We start from the raw sequence: 22,500 nt of genomic DNA on the forward strand, positions 1-22,500 counted from the left end.
TTAGGAAACAACGTGAGTAAAACCCCTGACTGCGTAAGTGAGAAGGGACCACTCAAACCACTCCTTTTTTGAGGAGGGAGGAGATTTTGTCTTTCAGAATGTGAGCGGAGCTCTCTTCCTTATGAGAAGAGATAACTCTGTTGACGAGAGAGCATGAGCAGCTCAGGATGCAACACTACTGGCTGAAAAATAACCATCATGTCTGGCGGAGGCTGATCTGTCGATATGTCCTCCTGAAGACAAGCTAGTGAACAATGTAGCGTGTGCAGGGACTTTATGCGCTCAGTGAAGGGGCAGTCCGTTACCTGCCATTGGGCATGCGGTCCTGTCTATCAAGCTAGACTTGGTGTAATTGGAGGTTGGTGCAATTAGTGTAAATGTCATAATTAAAATATTGATGGCCCGAGTGGTGGAAATCACATTTCCTCTGTCTGCAACAAACACATCCGCCAAAGATGCTGCTTCCGCTGCTGTTCTGGGTTCTCTTTCTCGAATCCACACCTGCCGTTCTGGGGAAAGTATTCTAAGATATTGCTCCAGAATGATAATTTCACTCACCTCCTCCACAGTTTTCTTCTTAGGCTGGATCCACTTTCCAAAGAGTTCTTTGAGCCGATTATAAAGCTCCTTTGGACTCTCAGTTGGATCTGCTGTTAAGGAACGGAACTTTTGTTGATACGTTTCAGCATTGACATCATATTTCTTTAAAATAGCATACTTCACTTTAACCAGAATTGATTCTATGTAGGCCACACTGGGTTCATACCATGCTTTTCCAGTCAGGGGGAAAGGATTGTTTTCCCCCACGCCACGCCCCCAGCTATGACACAACACCAACCAAGTCTATTAGTGTTACATTCACTTGGGAACATCGGGGGCCAGATGTCATCACTGTACACAAAGCTGGTTGAAAGATTCCTCAGTTTTCTTGCATCGGCTGTCTGAAGCAATGCTGTGTGAATCATTAGATGTGAAGTCAGGGTTTATATTAAATAATACAGTTGTTTCAGACCTGTTAAAAGCAACTGTTTTAACCTGGATAGACTTAATCTTCAAATCACAGTCATGAAGACATTAGACTTTGTAAAAATGGCTTCATTTTTTATTTTTTTATTAAAAGCAACAAATGAATCACAGATGTTTCAAAACAAGCCGTGGACGACAGATGACAGATAAACAACTGCTGCAAACGTTGCTTTAATGTAATGGGAATGGAATCTGAGTGAGACAGAAGGTCATGTGACAGATATCGGATGTTAACGGGATTCACGGGAACATTATCAAAGTGTGTTTGCTTTTAGGAGGAAAACAGCATTGTTTAGTTTTCACTACATCTGATCAGAAAAATTCACGTGGTTTTTTGTCACAAGCACCAGAAAAACAGCCAATCATTAATGAAGTGAACTGACGTGTGGCCAAGTGTGGTGTCCCATACTCTGAAATTGTGCTCTGCATTTAACCCATCCAAGTGCTCACACACCGTGAACACACACACAGAGCAGTGGGCAGCATATTACTGCGGCACCCGAGGAGCAGTTTGGGGTCCGGTTCTTGCTCAAGGGTCTCATCTCAGTTGTGGTATTGAGGGTGGAAGAGAGCGCTGGTCATTCACTGCCCCCACCTACAATCCCTGCCCATACGGTCTGACTCTCTAACGTGCATCCTCAATAAACAAGCTACAGGTAGTCCAAAATGCGGCGGCTAGAGTCCTTACCAGGTCAAGAAAAATATGATCAATGATCATATTACCCCAATACTACAGTCTCTGCACTTGCTACCTATTAAGTCCCGTATCAGTTACCAAAATATTATTACTTACTTATAAGGCCCTTAATGGCTTAGCTCCTGCGTACCTAACTAATCTTCTACCACGCTACAACCCATCACGCTCCCTAAGGTCACAAAACGCTGGACTTTTGATAGTACCTAGGATAGCAAAGTCCACTAAAGGAGGTAGAGCTTTTTCACATTTGGCTCCCAAACTCTGGAACAGCCTTCCTGATAATGTTCGGGGTTCAGACACACTCTCTCTGTTTTAAATCTAGATTAAAAAACACACCTCTTTGGCCAAGCATTCAAATAATGCATCTCATAATTTTGGACTGCAGTTATATCTGATCAAATGTGCATTATTATTCTTTAGCTTGGGTTTTAAACTAATTAATTTTACTTGGCTGGAACAGCAGCTATGCTAATTATGTCTCTATTTGTTTCTCTGTTTCTGCTGGATTTACATCCCATGGTAACAAGGATTTACACAAGCTCCAGTCTGGATCCAGAACACCTGAGAAGAGATGATGCAAGCCACTCAGAGGACCTCAGATGATGCTAACACAGAGACAACATACAGAACTACCACATTTTTGCAATAAGTTTGATTGCATAATTGCTGTTAATAGTGTTAATCATCTGTTTGTTTACGTCTTTTTATTGATTTTTTCTGAACATTTCTGCCATATGCACATGAACTGACAGTCACCACTGATAAGCTACTACTAAATATTGTAGAAACTTAATTTTCTGTAAAGTTGCTTTGCAATGATTTGTATCATAAAAAGCGCTATACAAATATACTTGAATTGAATTAGACCACGACTGCCCCTGAATGCCTTTCACAGATGCCAAGTCCAGAAAAAAAATGCATAGACTTCTTTTTATGAGCAAAAATTAATAAAGGACCATTTACTCTAAGAATGAGAAAGCAAAGCAAAACCAACAGCAAAGGAACCCGTTCATAGGAATGCATCGTTTCAGCTCAAATGCTGTGGACCTTACGAGTGTGAATCCACAGATGTAGTAAATCAGCCATACATAAAGAAATCAGACCGATTCATTTATTCAGATTAAAATATTTACGCTGACAGACTGAATATTCAGCAGGAATCAAACAATTTACAATAATAATAATCATCAAATAGCAAAATTAATCTAACAAGTACTGGAATATGTTAATTTACTGCTCAATGTTCGTTTATGCTAAAGTTCTGGGAATACGTGTAAGAACTGTCTTTATACTCTGGCAGAGCTTTAAAAAAACCCTCATTAAAAAACAAAATCTAAAACTAAAACTGTGCTGTGGCTTGTTCACTGTGTAGAAATGACAAACATGAGAAAGTCAAGTCTTTATCACTGAAAAAATGTGAGCAGAATAAAGCTGGTGGAAAATCCAGAGCGCGTTTGTGACGGTCAGTTCAGCCAGCTGGTGTTGAGCTGAGTCTGATTCTTGATGCTGGTGTCCATCTTCAGCACTTCTCTGACGGCCATCGTAGCGTATGTGGAGGACGGCAGAGAAAACTCCATCTTCAGGGCACGATACTTCCCTTCTGCACACACACACACACACACAGATATATATGTGGTCAAAGCTAAAGACGATCCAACGAAAAAGAGTGAGAGACATTTTTTGGCCAAGCAGAGAATAAACCAACAGAAATCTATAGAACGTCCCTATTCAGAGAGCTGAGTAAATGTGTGTGCTTTGGACCTTTGAGGTAAACCGGAGCTGGAGCGTTCTCTAATTTACATCTGTGTGAACAAGAGGCACTCGTGGATCATCGTACTGGATCAGCTCCCTTTGGAGAAGAAAGATCAGATGAACTCCATCAGAACTGAAGCTGGAAGCGCAGGAGCAGAGCGAGTTACTGGAGCTCACTCACCAGCTGACGTCTCTGGGGCGAATGAGGATCCTCCTGTAAGCGCCGGCAAGAGAGTAATCCCGAACTTTGTGCCTCATGCTATCGATGTCCAGGTCATCAGCGCTCAGCATGTCTCTGTAGCCTCCACCCACTGCAGGAGACGCACAAACGGCCAGAACACCAATGAGGAATCAAACAGCAGTGAGAGAAAACACACCTGAGCATCGGCTGAAGAAACGGACGAGCAGAGCTGCTGCTTCTCTTGATGCGAAAGCACACAAACCGTCTCTCTGTTTCTTAATCTGTGCGACTCCAAAGCCCCCATTAACCACACTATATTCAACCCGCCAGCATGATTACTCACAATATCTACCCACTAAAATATTTGTAGACAATATATATATTTAAAATATTTTAGAGACTTACACAGCTAAAAGAAATCTACATTTATTAAAGGCATTTTACCATTTTATGAATTTCTGACTTTTCTAACTCTTCCACGTCTAAAAATCACACTTTTACAATGAGGCTTCCTTATATATATCCAGATTCTCCCAGAATGCCTCACCGCTGTGAGTGGGATAAATGACGTCAAACCCCGGCAGCGGCATCACCACATCATGAACGGAGTGTTTCTCTGCCTCTTCAGCGGACAGAACGTGAGCAGAGCCTGAAAACACAGGAGATTCTGTCAGCATCACCATCATCTCACACACACACACACTTGCGCGCACACTCACTCTCTGGTATCACACACACACACACAACTCTAGCACTCACTCTCACACACACACACTTACTCTAGCACTCACACTCAAACACACTTGCGCACACACACAACTCTAGCACTCACTTACACACACTCACAACTCTAGCACTCACTCACACACTCACTCACACAAAACACACTCACGTACACACGCACTCACACACAAACACACTCGCGCACACACACACACACTCACTTGCGCACACTCACACAACTCACACAAACACTTGCACACACGCTGACTCACTCACACACACACTCACTCTCACACAAACACACTCGCTCACACACAACTCTAGCACTCACTCTCACACACACACACACTCTCTCACACACAAACACACTCACACAAACTCGCGCACACTCACTCATACAAACACACTCGCGCCCACACACAGACAGACTCACACACACACACTCACTGGTGCACACACTCACGCACGCACACACTTACACACACACACACACACACTCCCTTGTGCACACACTCTAGCACTCACTCACACACACACACACACACACAAACACACACAAACACACTCGCGCACACTCACACACGCACACACGCTCACTCACACACACTCACTCTCACACAAACACACTCTCACACACACTCATACACAACTCTAGAACTCACTCTCACACACACTCACACAAACACACTCGCTCACACACAAACACACTCGCGCCCACACACATAGACTCACACACACACACTCCCTTGTGCACACACTCTAGCACACGCACTCGTGCAATCACTCTTACACACACGCGCACACACACTCTCGCACACACACACTCACTTCCTCTGAGAACCAGATCTCCCTCCACGGCTCTGAGTCCGAAGGCCTCCATGCGTTTGCTGACCATACAGTTCCAGACGTAGCTCTGATAGCTGTGGATGTACATCAGCCTGTTGTTACGGGGGATCTGAAGCAGGATAAAGACGTCAGAGCACTGCGGAGGTCAAGAGCGCGTGGGGTTATTTCATGATGTGAAACATTGGGTTCTCTCACCAGTCCGAAGGCTGTGATGATGTTGTTTTTGCCGTACTTGGCAAGGCCTCGCAGTAACTGACCCTCCACGCAGCGTTTGACCGGCAGTTTCTTGAGGGCCGCCTCTGGGTCCTGAGAGCGTGCCCACTCCTCTCTGCACTTCACCAGATAGCCCTTCTCCGCTGGAAGCACCGCCAGAGACAGAACTCTCGGTTACACTCCAAAACACCAGCGCAGTGAATGGTGCAGTGTCCTCTCTCTAGCATTATTACACCGGCATTATGCCTATTTTAGTGAAAAATGTCCAGAGTGCACTGTGGTAGCGCAAAAGTACATTAATATGATATGCGAGTGTGAATCTCTTCACTCACATGTGGATTTCCTTTGCTCTCGCACTAAACCGGACATGTGCTCTCAGATACACGCTGCTCTCGCCTGAGGGTGTGCGTACACTTAAAACTGCAATCGTAAATGTCTCCTGCTCTTGCGCTAGAAATGAATTATTTCCCACGTGAACTAAGCATCGTCAAAAGTTAACCAATCAGACTTCCAGGACTGACCGATGAACATGCTACGTCAAATGTAATTGGCTAAGAGGAAACTGCACCTGGAATTTGAAAAATTTAGGAGCACCTTCTGATCAATAATCAAAAATTCTGATCAAAAATCATCCTTCCTAATATGAGGTTATGTGACTCCTTAAAGTGTCTTACAGGGACATTTTATTTTTAGCTTTGCAATGGCATCATTTTCATCTTTTAAAAATTTCTATTTAAAAACAACATAAAAAGAAGTACAATAATACAAATAAGTTACCAATCATATGAAATTAGTAGTAATAAAAAATGTATTTGTACTACAGAGGGTGCACAGAAGAACACAAAAGTGGCTTGTAGGTACATTTTCAGACGTTTAATGAGGCTCAGAGGTGGCATGAGTGCAATTAAATTCATAAATTAATGTGGAGATTAACGTTTTAAATATAACATTTTGAATACAGAAATATTAAATGATTTAAATAACTGAAATAATACCTAAAAATGAAACCATTTTCATTGATGAAATAGAGCAAAATCAGGCAGTACTTGTTTATTGAACTGTTGTATTAAATCAATATCACATTTGCAAACTCCTTTAATAACTACTGAAAGTTGTCACTATTTTTAGAGGTTTGTGTGTGCTTATAGAGTTATGTGTGGCGAGTGAGTTCTCAAGACTCAAAAGCAGGTGCAAATGATACATCCACGACTGGTTTGAACAAGTTATAGATAGATAAATAGATAATACGTAGAGCCACTAGCTATCAGAACGGCACCGACTCTCACTATCTTTAGATCAAAATTAAAAATTAATTTACTCTCTATGGCATTTTAAAATGGCTGTTGCTTTAGGGCTGCATTATTCTGTAACGTATTATTCTTTAACTGTATTCTTTTAATGTTGATGTGCTATTTTCTATGTGTACCTTGTAAAGCACTTTGAGCAACGTTGTAAATAAAAAGAAAGATAAATAGATAATATGGAAAATAACTATATTTGCAGCATTGTTGTTTTCTGCAGTGTTTTGTTGTTTCCGTTGTTGTTAAAATAACCGCGCCATCCACAGGTCTAAACTTTAAAACTTTTTTGTTTTTTTGTGTGTGTGTATATATATACATATTTTGATTTTATTTATTTTTATTTTGATCAAAATTTCATTTTGTTCTCTGTTGCTTCTTATCTAACCTTTTATTGCAAAGCACTTTGGATCAAAGATGGTTGTGTTAAAGTTGTGCTCTATAAATAAAGTTTGACTTGATAGCATTCATAATGGTGTTTTCTTTTGAAACAGACTGAATTTGCAGTGGCTTTTCTAAAAATTGTACAGTACTGTGTTGTTTGTTGCACAGTGAAACCAGTAACCATCATGGTGACAGCAGGAGCGCAGTGATCTCCCAATCAAACACGGATGCAATGGGTTAGATGAGAACCGGCCTCCCCGAATGAATCTGGGTTCACAAGTCTTTTTCTCCTGATGGAGGTTTGATTCCTGTCACTTTTGGCTCGATCACTGAGAGCTTACAGACAATTACTCTCCAGTAAAATCAATCTATTCAGCTGTTCACGAAACGATCCAGTGAAGTCACTGAATGACTGAATAATGCCATCATCATCTGCAGAGCTAATTTATAGATGAAATTCCTGATTGCACAGTTTTGCAGCACTGATGCTGTTTTCTGTTTACTGCTGTAAAGCTGATCTGAAGCAATCTGTATTGTAAGAAGCACAGCACGACTTGTTTGTGTTTTGCATTCAAACTCATCAAGCTGATATTTGCACTTCATTAAAGGGGTCATATGATGCGATTTCAAGTTGTCCTTTCTCTTTGGAGTGTTACAAGCTGTTCGTGAATAGATAAGATCTGTAAAGTTGCAAAGACTAAAGTCTCAAGAGAGATATTCTTTATCAAAGTTAAGAACTTGTCCACGACCCTCTAAACGCCTCGTTTAAACACGACCCCACATCTCTACATCACTATGTAGGAAGATTTGCATAATGCCGCCCAAATGTTCACGTAAAGAAAGGAGGAGTAACGTTTATTCTCTCTGTTGCCACCGGCGTCATGTTGTGGAGACACTGTTTCGTTGTGAAAGTGAAACTACTTCCTTTGGTCTTCCAAAAGAGGACACAACTAGAAATCAGTGGTTAAGTTGTATTTACAACACTGTTCCAGAACAGTTTAACCCAAATATTCAGATGTGTGCAACGCATTTTATGGAGGACTGTTTCCTGATCCTGGGAGAGAAGACTACAATGCCAGCTGTTCAGACTTGCAGTCTGTAAGTATGTTTATATATGTAAAGGATTTGCCGCTGATGATTAAAACGTGAGTTTAGAGCAGTGTAGAGCAGCAGTTCTCAATTCCACTCCTCGCGCCCCGTGCTCTGCACATTTTGTATGTTTCTCTTATCGCTTCAGACGTTTGTTCTATTTGAACGTAAGTGCCCTGCGGAGTGCACATCACAGGATATTCCGCCATGATTCCAGTTCGATGCGAAAATATATATGTTCCATTCAAAGTGCATTGAAGTGAGCAAGATGTGAATTTAAATTTTATTTATTTACAGAGGTATATGATGTCACACTTGTGTGTGAAGTGTTTGAAGACGTTGCACAGCGCTAATCCATGAATGAATTTTCTGAAGTGAAGTAAACTTCAACAGATGTCCCCTGCTCAGGGCGTAGGGAGCAATGAACACTGTGTAGGGAGCATTTCAATGGGAACACAGTTCATGCACGGAGCTCACTTCTAACGAGCTAATTATCTGAATCAGGTGTGTTAACAAAAAGAGACGGGCAAAATATGCAGAGCCAGGGGGCGCGAAAACTGGAATTGAGAACCGCCGGTGTACAGTAGAGCTTGTTGTTTGTCGTTTCTCCGATCAAAAATGCAGACATGGTTTTATGTTTATGTGGCACGATGCATTATAACCCGTAATTAAAGCTGCAAGCAGCGATGAACGGGCCCTCGCATCCGGGCTCACCGCCAGTGGGTGGCTTTAGTAAAACAGTGAACGGTGAGAAATATACATTTAATGTGGTAAATATAAGAGAAATATGTCAGTCATTTATATGTGCCAATATTCCTGCTGCCAGCTGGTGGCGCTATGACTATAACTGGATTTTAGCATGTACATTTCTTCAGTCCAGCACTTTTATCAAGCATATGAAATTTAGTGCAGATTTAACATGGAATGTTTGAGTTAGTATAAAGCATGAGGTGTCCTATTGCCAACAGGTGGCGCTATGATTATAACTGAATATTGGCCTTTAGATGTCTTCAGGCCATGACTCTTTCCAGATATTTGAAGTTTGGTGCAGATTGGACATTGCATGTTTAAGTTAGTGTAAAATAAGCCATTTTCTGTTGCCAGCAGGTGGCGCTATGATTATAGTGGAATATTGACCTTCAGATGTGTTCAGGCCAAGACTCTTTTTGAACATGTGAAGTTTGGGGAAGATCGGACATCTTATGCCTGAGTTATAACAACTTCTATTCCCATGGCGAGACATCGAACTTTGTCACGGCGCCATGGCCACACCCTTTAATGAACAGTCAAGATGTTCACAATTTAACATCGCAAAGGCCTTTAGATTAGACTGACCAAAAAAAATTATAAAGTGTCATAAAATTTCTAGGAGTAGTTCGTTACAGCATAAAACATGTCACTTCCTGTTGCCAGCAGGTGGCGCTATGGCTATAACTGAATATGGGCATGTCAATCTGTTCAGGTCAGCAGTCTTCTCAAACATGTGAAGTTTGGGGCAGATTGGACATTGTATGTCTGAGTTATAGCAGCTTCCTTTCTCATGGCGAAACAACGAAATTTGTAAGGCCGCCACAGACACGCCCTTGAACGAAACCTCAAGATCTGCGCAATTTAACATCGCAAAGGCCTTTAGATTACACTGACAAAGTTTGGTGTTGATCTGAATAAATCTCTAGGAGGCAAAATGCCCCTGAAAATGGCAAAAACGACACAAATTTTGCAGAGAAAATTCAACACGCCCTTTAACGAAAACTCAAGATCTTCACAACTTACCATCGCACAGGCCTTTAGATTAGAGTGACTGAAAAAAAAAATTGATGTCATAAAATTTCTCTGAGTAGTTCGTTAAAGCGTAAACTATGTCACTTCCTGTTGCCAGTAGGTGGCGCTATGACTATAACTGAATATGGGCATATCAATCTGTTCAGGTCAGGAGTCTTATCAAACATGTGAAGTTTGTGGCAGATTGGACATTGTATGTCTGAGTTATAGCAACTTCATTTTTCATGGCGAATCATCAAAATTTGTCAGGCCGCCACGGACACACGCCCTTCAACGAAAACTCAAGATCTTCGCAATTTAACATCGCAAAGGCCTTTAGATTAGGCATACCAAATTTGGTGTAGATCTGAATTAATCTCTAGGAGAAGTTCGTTAAAATACAAGGCATGCAAATGACAAAAATAATGCAAAAATTTGCTCATAAAAATTAAAAAATAACCGACTTCCTGTTGGGTTTCGGATATTACTCCAAGAGTCTTTTTGGTAGGTACTGATGCTTTACATATGTGTGCCAATTTTCCTGCATGTACATGAAACACAGCTCGAGGGCTGTTGATTTTTTTAGGATAGGTGGGTGGCGCTGTCGAGCCATTTTGCCACACCCTCTTCTGAAACCTATATCAGACGTAAATTTTCACCAGGTGTGACGCGTGTGCAAAGTTTCATGACTTTTCGAGCATGTTTAGGCCCTCAAAAATGCGATTCATTTTGAAGAAGAAGGACAAACAATAATGTACAGTATGTGGAAAATAATGTGTTTTTTGACCTTTAAACCGCATTAACATTTCATTACACCAAATACACAAAATAATGTTCTTTTTAGCAGCATCATGTGACCCCTTTAATGTTGGACACAAAGCTCTACCTCACCCGATATCTCACAGAAATAAGTGTATTTCACTCAAGTGGAAGACATTAGTCACATTTACTGAAACACTCTCTTAAGTCACTGGTACGTGGCTCACCAGCACTCAATGAGTAAGTGTAGAAATGACAGAAGGAAAGGCTAATGAGAGAATCTGACCTCCAGGACGAGGTTTCAGGATGAGATCCACGACTTCCTTCCAGTTGTTCTGCAGTATAGCCCTGTGAAGAAGAGCCAACAGCAAACCGTGATTTTCAGACACACAGGTGTGAGTGTCAGTGTGTGTGAGTGAGAGAATGAGTGAGTGTGTGTGAGTGAGTGAGTGAGTGAGTGTGTGTGTGTGTGTGTGAGTGAGTGAGTGAGTGAGTGAGTGAGTGTGTGTGTGAGTGAGTGAGTGTGTGTGTGTGTGTGTGTGTGTGTGTGTGTGTGAGAGTGAGTGAGTGTGAGTGAGTGTGTGAGAGTGAGTGAGTGTGTGTGTGAGTGTGTGTGTGTGAGTGTGTGTGTGTGTGTGTGTGTGAGTGTTTGTGCGAGTGAGATTTTGTGTGTGTGTGTGTGTGTGTGTGAGAGAGAGAGTGAATGAGTGAGAGTGAGAGTGTGTGTGTGTGTGAGTGAGAGTGTGTGTGTGTGTGTGAGTAAGAGTGTTGTGTGTGTGTGAGAGAGGTGAGTGTGTGTGTTGAGTGTGTGAGAGAGTGAGTGAGTGAGTGTGTGTGTGTGTGTGTGAGTGAGAGTGTGTGTTTGTGTGAGAGAGTGTGTTTGTGTGAGAGAGGGAGTGAGTGTGTGTGTGTGTGTGTGTGTGTGAGTGAGAGTGTGCGTGTGTGTGTGAGAGAGTGAGTGTGTGTTTGTTTTTGTGACATATCAGGACACAACTTTGTATAATGTCATGGGTATGGCACAGGTATTACAAGGAGAGGGTGACTTATGAGGACATAACCCATGTCCCCATTTTTCAAAACGCTTGTAAACCATACAGTATTAGTTATTAGTTTTTTTTGAGAAAGTAAAAATGCAGTATAAAACAAAAGTTTCCTGTAAAGGGTAGGGTTAGGTGTAGGGTGATAGAATATACAGTTCGTACAGTATAAAAACCATTATGCCTATGGGATGTCCCCACTTTTCACAAAAACAAACATGTGTGTGTGTGTGTGTGTGTGTGAGAGTGAGTGAGTGAGAGTGTGTGTGTGTGTGTGAGTGGTCACCTGCCGACTCTGTGTGTGGGCACGGCTGTGGTGCCGAAGCGCTGCATGCCGTAGTAGTTGATGAAGCCGGTTTCTCTGAGTGAGGTCATGGCTTGCTCCACCTGCTCCAGAGAGCCAGAGATATTCCTGTGGAGGAGATACGCTTCACACACTCAAACTATACTCCACTCTTATTCAGGAATAAAGTCTTGTTTTCTTTCTATTCATGCTTTCTTTCCATTCAGGCCCACTGGTGACCCGTTTGAATGAGCTTGCTTAGTTGGGGACACTTGACTGATTGCACACGCACTATTGGAGGAGAGCTGAACTGGAGGATGACATCACTGAATCATCAAGTGACTAACTTTAGCTGGAAAATGACTCCGTTATAGTCTTCTTGCATTACTGACAATCTATTTTCCTGTTTAATTCTGTAAAGCTGCTTTGACACAACCAGTACTGTATAAAGCTCTACAGGTGACTTGATCAGGGAAAACACACTGCATGGCCACACTGGTCGAGCTGATCTACCTGCAACAATAACCAGCTTGTGCCAGTGACAAACCAGCAGTGCTCATAGAACTTCAACATGAGGGTGAATAAATGAAGACTTTCAGATTTTTATCCCTTAACTCTTCCTTGCAGCCCAGCTTAGAATGAAGTGAGTCTAAACCGGTTTAAATGTTTATCAGACCGAGAGAACAGAACACGGCTTCAAACAGCAGCTCATATGGAGCAGAGCGTCAATGTCTCACCTGAGGACCACCGTGAAGTGGTTTCCCTGCAGTTCTCCCAGTTTTAATGGCCATTTCTTATAGCTGAAGTTTCCCAGCTTCAGGTTCATGAGGCATTTGTTGAGGTGGGACAATCTCTCAGCGCTGATCCTGTAGAGACACATTCAGATTCATGTAAACACGGGTGAGTCTGAGGACAGCAGACGTCTGACGGGCTTCACTCACTTCAGCACTGCGATCTCCTGCACCGTGACGGCCCTCTTGTCTTTGGTGCCCATGTAGGAGAACATGTTGGGTCTGACCCTGCAGAAACAGAGAAGGAGCTGTGAGTGGGGCGTTAGATGAGGACAGCAGCGTCTCAGACGGAGCGTTTGACAGACCTGAGGAACTTGGACAGAACGTTGATGGCGTCCATGGTGTCCTTGTTCTCCTTATAGAGCACGAAATGACAGAAACTCCCGCGGTTCTTTGGCCACGAGTGCTTTCGAGGGGCTTTGGTGGGACACATGAGGAAGAGATGAAAGACACAATGTGAAAATGCTGCACAGACTCCAACAACATATAACAGAGTTTTTTTTTTTTTACAATTTTTAACAAAAACATGTGGTCAATAGCACCAGTGCAACATCTACACAAACTATTCATCGAATCAATTTAGACGCCAGCATTGCACGTGCTACTGAACTGATCATTTACACTCATATTCGAACACCTCCACAATACTTCCCCACAATAACAGCTTTTTAATCAGCACAGCGTCTCTGTCGGGTTATCAGTATAATTCAAGCACTGTTTCCTGATGTTTTAACATCTTTAGTCACAGTCAAGCGACAAGCTTTCACAGCTCTGGGTACAGAATAAAACAGATTCACTACATTTCTACATACTCCACTCCTTCAGTCACTTGGTTTGTATTTCTGCACACCTCAAGCGCAGAATAACTTCACCCAACATAAGCACGCTTCTGTCAATCACCTCAGCTTTACTCTGCCACTTTGGGATCCTGATTTAGTCCTACAGATTCATAAAGGCACATTAAAAATTGTGATCAAATATTCTAAAAAGAAGATAGTTTGTCAGCTTTTTGATGAATTCACTTTTTGAATGAAAGTCCAACGGAAGGACAGATTCCCTGACGTGCGTGGCCCGAGGCCGATGTGGGATTGATCTTACCTGCCGAGGGCCGGAGCTCTGTCCAGAGAGCGAGAGGAGCGTTAGGAGAACAAGAGAGCGTTACTCGGGACAGAGAGGACACACACGGCCGCGCCGCATGCGTTCACAGCGCTCCAGAGTCACAGCCCTCTGGGAACCGTTCCGTTTCCATTCAACTCACTGAGAAGAATTCAGTTTGTGAAGCTAAACCACGTCAGTCAGACGGACAGACAGGTGTGTCAAACCAATTCAGCTCACTCCTAACTGAACAGGAACAGAACGGATCTCATCGAGACAGAAACTGCAGCGCCCATGTTTTCTCCCTCTGAGAGAACCCTGTCGAACGCGGATCTGCTCCGGACATGCACAAGCATCAGGCGCGTTACATGCACTCATGCTCATTCGGAGGATCATGCAGAGCCATGATGTTTAGAGCGCCGTCTTCATCACTCATCCAGACTAAAAGCACATCTTAAACACAGTGTTTCAGGCGTTTGGACAGACCACAGCAGTACCTGCCAGCGCCGTCTTCCCAGCGGCGTGATACGCCACGATGAACTTCTTCCCTTCTCTGTCCTCGGTCTTGGTCTCCAGGCCGGGATACAGCGTCTTCACAGCTCTGTGCAGAAGAGTGCGCTTCTCCTTCGAATCCTCCTGCACCTGAAAAAGATTCTGTCTGTTAGCCAGCAGACATGTTTCCATCACCCTGTTTTTATGCGCATTAAGTATCACATCAGAACCGAGTGATGGAAATACCAAAAAATAATAATAAATCCTTAATTCGCAAAAAAGTTTTTATGCTCGCTTGAGGTGATTTTTGACTTGTGTGAAAAAGGGTTCATGTGAATAATGGGAGACAGAAACGCATTTTGTGAATAAATTCCTCCATGTGACTTGCTTACAAACAGCAGTGAGACAACCGTTAACACCTCCTGCACTTCAAATCAGTGAAAACGATGTGCGCCAGGTCTTCAGGAAGAACAAAAGAAGAAAAGCACCAGATCCAGATGGTGTTACACCAGCCTGTCTGAGAACCTGTGCTGACCAGCTGGCCCCCATCTTTACACAGATCTTCAACAGATCTCTGGAGTTGTGTGAAGTGCCTTCCTGCTTCAAACGCTCCACCATCATCCCTGTTCCCAAGATCACAGGACTTAACAACTACAGACCTGTGGCTCTAACGTCTGTCGTCATGAAGTCGTTTGAAAAACTGGTTCTGGCTTATCTGAAGGACATCACTGGACCCTTAGTGGACCCCCTGCAGTTTGCTTACCGAGCAAACAGGTCTGTGGATGATGCAATCAACATGGGATTGCACTTCATCCTGCAACATCTGGACAAAACAGGGACTTATGTGAGGATCCTGTTTGTGGACTTTAGTTCGGCTTTCAACACCGTCATCCCAAAACTCCTCCAGACCAAACTGACCCAGCTCTCTGTACCTAGTTCTATCTGTCAGTGGATCACCAGCTTTCTGACAGTTAGGCAACAGCTAGTGAGACTGGGGAAATTCATGTCAAACAGCTGCTCCACCAACACTGGTGCCCCTCAGGGATGTGTTCTCTCCCCACTGCTCTTCTCGCTGTACACCAACGACTGCACCGCTAATGCTGCGTTCACATCAAATGCGAATAGAGCGTCTGGCGTGAATGATTTCAATGTTAAGTCAATGTAAAGACGGGTTTACACGCATCTGGAGGTCTCGCGGCGCGAATGAGGCGTTTAGCGCAGCGCGGTAGATGCGAATTCGCCTCATTCGCACGTCAAGTTCACGCGAATGGTGCTTTTGTGCATTTATGTGTTTGACGCGAATTCGCATCTGCTGCCCGAGTTGAAAAATTTGAACTTTGGCGTCAATTCGAGTCACGTTAACCAATCAGGAGCCTGCTCAGGAGTCACTCATTCAACATGAAGGAACGACTGATCTTGTCGGTGAGCAGTCACCCGGATATATATGACAAAAAGTTCATATTTCTATAGAGACAGGAATAAAAAAGGACCTATATATATATAACATATTAATAGATTAATTGAATAAAGGCCAAAGATAAGATTTACCCCAAATGAATTATATTTTATCTTGAACCACTGAAGAGACATCAGAGCCCAGCGGCAAATGTCAGAAGGTCTAGCCGAGGTGAGGCTGCTCTCGGCGGATACATGATCACTGAGTTCCCGCTGATTGCATGGAGCTCATCTCCGAAATTGGCAAAACACATTTTTAAATAGACGCTGTCTTTATTAATAAACCGCATATTTGAGTTTACCTACATTCTCGCCTGAAATACTTTTAAAACTACATTTCATGACACGATAACAGTAATATTTTGAAAATTATCCGAATAAAAATGGTGGTTGAAAATGCTGCGTGAACTCAGCTGGCAGAAGCCCCCCCATGACGCGAATTTGCGTCTGTTGTGAAGTTAATTTCACGTGCGAATGAAGCGAATGATCTCAAAATGTTCAAGCGGCAAACTAGATGCGAATTTGACGCTCTATTCGCGTTTGGTGTGAACACAGCATAAAGACCCTTCTGTCAAGCTCCTGAAGTTTGCAGACGACACTACAGTCATCGGTCTCATCCAGGACGGTGACGAGTCTGCTTACAGACAAGAGGTTGAGCAGCTGGCTGTCTGGTGCAGACTTAACAACCTGGAGCTGAACATGCTCAAAACAGTGGAGATGATCGTGGACTTCAGGAGAAACCCCCCTGCTCTCCCCCCACTCACCATCATGAACAGCACTGAGGGCAGTGGAGTCATTCAGGTTCCTGGGAACCACCATCTCTCAGGACCTGAAGTGGGACAATCACATTGACTCCACTGTGAAAAAAGCCCAACAAAGGTTGTACTTCCTTCTCCAGCTGAGGAAGTTTAACCTGCCACAGGAGCTGCTGAAACAGTTCTACTCAGCAGTCATTGAGTCTGTCCTGTGTGCTTCAATAACTGTGTTGTTTGGTTCAGCTACAAAATCAGACATCAGAAGACTACAGAGAACGGTTAGGACTGCTGAAAGGATTATTGGTGCTCCCTGCCCACCCTTCAAGAACTGTATACATCCAGAGTGAGGAAAAGGGCTCAGAAAATCACTCTTGATCCCTCACATCCAAGTTACCCCCTTTTTGAACTTTTGCCATCTGCCCTGCGCTTCAGAGCCGCAAATACCAGGACAGTCAGGCACAAGAACAGTTTCTTCCCCCAGGCAATCTACCTCATGAACAGTTAAATGTTCACCACTTATGCAATAAAATATGCACTATCCTTATATTTGTTTGTTACCACCTCCATCCTAGTACATCCCTGCATCTTACTCTATTCTATTCCATTATCATCTATAGCACAACTGTTCATACAATGTAATTATTTGCTTTTTTTTCTCTCTGTGTGTTGTTGTTGTCTCTGTGTACTGGAAGCTTATGTCACTAAAACAAATTCCTTGTATGCGCAAGCATACTTGGCAATAAAGCTCTTTCTGATTCTGATTTATTGTTTCGTCTGCTCACTCTGAGCCGCAAGTCATTTATTAAATGACAATTAATATATTCTCCTACTTTTCTCAGTGATATTTAATGCCAGTTAATCAGGATTTTGTCCTCTTTGACTCGTTGGATGAAAACAGTGCTGATTCGCAAATGTTTTATGTGATATTCCAATTCTGCGCTTAAGTTAAACTCGCAACTTTGGATGGAAACCCAGCTTATGATGGAAGTATTGGCCAATAGTTATCCACAATGCACTGGAGCTTGTTTCTCAATTAAATACACCACAGAGCCGCTGATGACACAGATTTGGGTCTGTTCCTCTCACTTCAGAAGAGCTAGGATAGTCGCATGGGTTGCTAGATTTTGTGCGTGTGCTGTGCTGCTGTCATCATCGTATGACCGGTCAATGGTGTTTAATTAGGTCATCAGCTCAATCGCCAGCACCATCTTTGATTCATATGCTATGCCTACATCATCCGCTGGAATGAATGGATGTACGACAGTGAGCGGACGCTAGAGATTACCGTTTATAAAGTTTTAAATATGGACGTTTTTCTTACATAAACGCATTGATTCGCTTCAGGAGGCCTTTATTCTCCCCTCACAGCAGTGTGGAGCACATTTATGATGGATGGATGCGCTTTAATCTCAACAGCTAGGGGGCAGCTGTGGCCTAATGGTTAGAGAGTTGGAGGCAGGTTCGAGTCTCGGTGCTGGCAGGAGTTGTAGGTGGGAGGGAGTGAATGAACAGCGCTCTCTTCCTCCCTCAATACCCACGACTGAAGTGCCCTTGAGCAAGACACTGAACCCCCAGTTGCTCCCCGGGCGCTGGATATATAGCTGCCCACTGCTCCGGGTGTGCAGTGTGTTCATGCCCACTTCTACTTCTCACTACTGTGTGTGTGCACTTGGATGGGTTAAATGCAGAGCACCAATTCCAAGTATGGGTTACCATACTTAACAAATGTCACGACTTTCACTTTTCACTGCCATTATAAAGCTTGGAAGAGCCAGGACAATTTTTAAAATAACTCTGATTGGATTCGTCTGAAAGAAAAGTCATCCACACTTAGAATGGCTTGAGGGTGAGGAAATCATGGGCTAATTTTCATTTTTGGGTGAATTGTAGCATGGCTACATAAAGGCGTACTACATGTATGTGTGTGTGTGTGTATATATATATACACTTCCTCAGATAATTGATCAAATCATTTGATTATGCTTGTTATTATTGTCTCCCTTGTGTGTTGTTTGTCCTGTAATTGTGTTTGGTCCCACTGTTCTTCTCGCAAGGCTTGCAATCACATGCTGCTCTGTGATTCTCTACGCGACACGGATATGGATATTTTCCATATATGTAACGAGGATACCGGCGTTCGAGAGTGTGCCATCGTGAGATTAGATTACTTTTCTTGACTGTTTTTCGTCTTCTTGTGAAGTATATTCTTTCTTAACTTTGGGATACTCAACTAGAAGGGCAGTTTTGGACTGTGGATTTGTGCTCCCGGAGGATAAAGAACTCAACTGGTGAGACCAATCCAAACTCATTTTCTAATAATGTACTGGACTAATAATGTTGGACTCTGAGAGACTTTACACACTTGTATTGCACGCGACTGGCTTGTTTAGGCACGCTGTTTGTTAGTATTATTTGCATAATGCACTTGGTTTGTAAACTGTTTGTGTTTGTAAATTTATCCGCTTGTGTTCACACATTCATTCAAGTTCCCTTTTCAATTAGTGTAAATTCCACACTTTCTGGGGAATTGTTACAAACTATCCCTTTAAGGATGTTTAGATATTTGAACAGGAAAACAAGACAAAAATACAGAGATAGAGATTTATGAATTTAAGACTTTCTGCTCTCATTTAAAATCTTTTAGGGCTTTAATATGTGAAAGAATGAATTAAAGGGATACTCCACCCCAAAATAAAAATTTTGTCATTAACCCTCTGGAGTCGATTAACGCGTATACGCGTTTTGAGGCATTTTCTCCTGATAACCCCGAAAAGAACTTAAATTACACTTTCAGTTTTGATCGTACAGATAAGAGCAATACATCAATCGAATCTGTAAAGGGTGTACTTTTTTTTGTATCCACACATAATAAAACTTTGTGCACTTATAAAATAAAGAAAACAAGGTGTACTGTCTGCAGCCTTGGTCTGCGGTGATCTTCATTTAGAAACGCGTCATTAAAATGAACTGTAACTCAGTGAATACTCAACACAGAGACATGAGAGAGATATCTATAGAAAGCCTGACATGTCTACTTTTAATCTGAGCAAGTGCTGCTGAAAACAAATATTCTGTGATAAAGTAATCCATATGAAAACAACGCGATGTCCGTCTTTCACGTTTCCCTTCATTATCTTCTAATGTGACCACGCCCCCGCGCTGAACGCGGCTTTTGCAGTGAAACATTTGAACTGAAGCGCGCGGCTTTTGAATACGCCCACACAACAGAAGACAACGCAGCGAGACTGTTCAAGTTTTTTTTTATTTTACTGTTTGCTTCGCACTGAGAGGAATAAGACATCATTCACCCCAAAAAGATGCGCTGAGGATTACCTCAGGATTTGAGTTTTGGATTTCCTCAGAAAAAAGAATGAAGCGCTTTATCCAGCAGAGATCATAAACATGAGTAAGTCTTTTTTTATTTATATACTTGTATTAGGTTTCACACAACGTGTAAACATTTTACTAGTTAGACTTTTTCCAAACTGTAATTCCTGACTAAATGTATAATCAAGTGAAACATTATAAAGTTTAATTCACATCATCTACATGTTCTACTGTACTACTAGTATCAGTGACCATCACAATAGTGTTAATAATGCAGTTTATCATTTAGTTTATTTGAGAGCACATAAACAATATACACTTTCGAAATGCTAGTTATGTGATGTTCATTTATATATTTTAACATTACATAATACCAATCAATACCAGTTTGCTAAAGCAGTAATATTGTTCAATATTTTTACTATTTAAAATAACTGCTTTCTATTTGAATATATTTTACAATTTAATTTATTCCTGTGATCAAAGCTAAATTTTCAGCATCCAGTCTTACTCCATGTTTAACAATGTACACTATACCATTCAAAAGCTTGGAGTCAGTATATATAGAAATTAAAACTTTTATTTAGCAAACACGTGATGATAAATAAAAATGATTAATACGATAAATGTTACAAACAATGCTGTCCTTTCAATTTGTCAAAAAAACCTGAAAAAAAATATTCTCAGCTCTTTTCAACATTAATAATAATAATAATAATAATAATAATGATAATAATAACAATAAAAGTTTTTTTTTGTAGAAAATATAAGATTGTTAAAAGGATTTCTGAAGGATTGTGTGACTGGAGTAATGATGCTAAAAAATTCAGCTTTTGAAAGTCAGCTTTGATTGTTCCTAATAAACTGTTTAACTGCACTCACAAGTGAATCTCAAATTATGTTGTGGGATAATTAAATATATTCTAAATAAACTACAAACATAAAAATATATACATTTATTCTGTCCTCACATTCTTTCTTGTAACTCTTCTCTCTCAGTGACACCAGCTGATGGCTCACCACCCTCTCAGTGACACAGCTGACTTTGTCTTCTCAGGTGTGAATCACAATAATATTCATGATAGTTGACGCCTTCTCGCACATGACCTTTACAAACAAAAAGTGTCTTAGAAAATTTAAATTAATCTATTGTTTTCTGTGAGTGAGTAAAGATGATTTTCACATCATTATGAAGCAAAAATTCTAGGCTACAAGCTCCAGGTTTGACAGTCTTGTGAAGAAATGCTCTGTTTGTTTTTTTTATGACCTTATTTCAGTGACTTCAAAATTAAACATTGTTTTCTCAAAAACACAATCATGTACATACATGCTATTTACATATTATTGTAGCCCAGTCTGTACTGATTATAGTGTTTTCAGACTTTAGCCATGTATCTATTTATAAGCAACTGAAAAAAGCACAAAAGTCAGGGGATGTCAAAACTTCTCCAGGCCCCCAAACCCCCCCAGACCTCAGAGGGTTAATCACTTACCTCCATGTCGTTTAAGATAATTGTGTTCTGAAGACGTACGGAGCGTTTACAGGTTTGGAACGACATGAGGGTAAGTGATTAATGACAAAATTTTCATTTTGGGGTGGAGTAACTCTTTAAGAATTTTAAAAACTTGCAGAAAGCCTGAATAAAAGGGAATGGTGAGATTATGAGTTATTTTATTCCAATGAACACCAGGATCTGAAACACATCAGAGACGTGTGTCCCGAACGCTGGTGTCCTGACGCGTCTCTCACCTCGATGGATACGCTTCCCTCTTTGTTCTTGAAGAGCTGCAGTTCATCCAGCTGCTTCTTCTGCTCCTCTGTCAGAGTCTGAGACTCGGCACAGCTGCAGTCCGGAGAGCTTTCCTGCCACACGGACACAAGATCACTTCTGAGGTCAGTCAGATTCTAGGGTTCAGCCCTGCAGCACTACACCATTAATCTAGAGCGCTGCTGCACACACACACACACACACACACACACACACTCGCTTCAGTCGGGACGTCCATTTGAAAATATGCTATTAAAAAATAAAACTGAATACGTTTATAATAAAATCTGAGAATGATACTCATCTACATCTAATTCCAACGGAACAGTGTGAGTAATGTGGGCTCTCACCTCGGCCTCAGCAGGAACGGACAGATCATCCAAGACAACGACCTTCCCGTCTTTATTGATCTCATGGACCACGAAGTCTGAGTACCTGAACGAGAGGAGGACGCATGTCACTGACACTCCCGTCACTCACACACACACACTCACTCACTCACACACACACTCTCACACTCACTCACTCTCACACAAAAAAAAAATAATTAATACACACACACTCAACACAACACTCTCACTCACACACACTCACTCCACACACACACACACACTCTCACACACCTCACTCACGTCACACACGCACCTCACACACATCACTCTCACACCACACACTCACTCTCACACACACACACTCACTCACACACACACTCTCACACTCACTCACTCTCACACGCACACTCTCTCACACTCTCTCACACGCACTCA

At 42.0% G+C, this 22,500-nt stretch overlaps 1 protein-coding gene across 1 annotated transcript in view; it reads right to left on the bottom strand.

The window, feature by feature from the left end:
* Window positions 1-2,820: 2,820 nt before the first annotated feature.
* LOC109104611 (pseudouridylate synthase 7 homolog) overlaps window positions 2,821-22,500 on the bottom strand; it is a 22,240-nt gene continuing 2,560 nt past the window's right edge. The window contains 16 exon segments of the mRNA XM_042715814.1: window positions 2,821-3,323; window positions 3,485-3,520; window positions 3,523-3,572; window positions 3,657-3,786; window positions 4,204-4,305; window positions 5,208-5,334; window positions 5,421-5,581; window positions 11,016-11,077; window positions 12,053-12,178; window positions 12,787-12,915; window positions 12,991-13,068; window positions 13,146-13,257; window positions 13,939-13,956; window positions 14,433-14,577; window positions 21,715-21,828; window positions 22,084-22,168. Coding sequence (XP_042571748.1) covers window positions 3,187-3,323; window positions 3,485-3,520; window positions 3,523-3,572; window positions 3,657-3,786; window positions 4,204-4,305; window positions 5,208-5,334; window positions 5,421-5,581; window positions 11,016-11,077; window positions 12,053-12,178; window positions 12,787-12,915; window positions 12,991-13,068; window positions 13,146-13,257; window positions 13,939-13,956; window positions 14,433-14,577; window positions 21,715-21,828; window positions 22,084-22,168 — 1,612 coding nt within the window. The 3' untranslated portion in view covers window positions 2,821-3,186.

The sequence above is a fragment of the Cyprinus carpio genome, chromosome A25, assembly GCF_018340385.1.
Source record: "Cyprinus carpio isolate SPL01 chromosome A25, ASM1834038v1, whole genome shotgun sequence".
NCBI classification, from domain to species: Eukaryota; Metazoa; Chordata; class Actinopteri; order Cypriniformes; family Cyprinidae; genus Cyprinus; species Cyprinus carpio.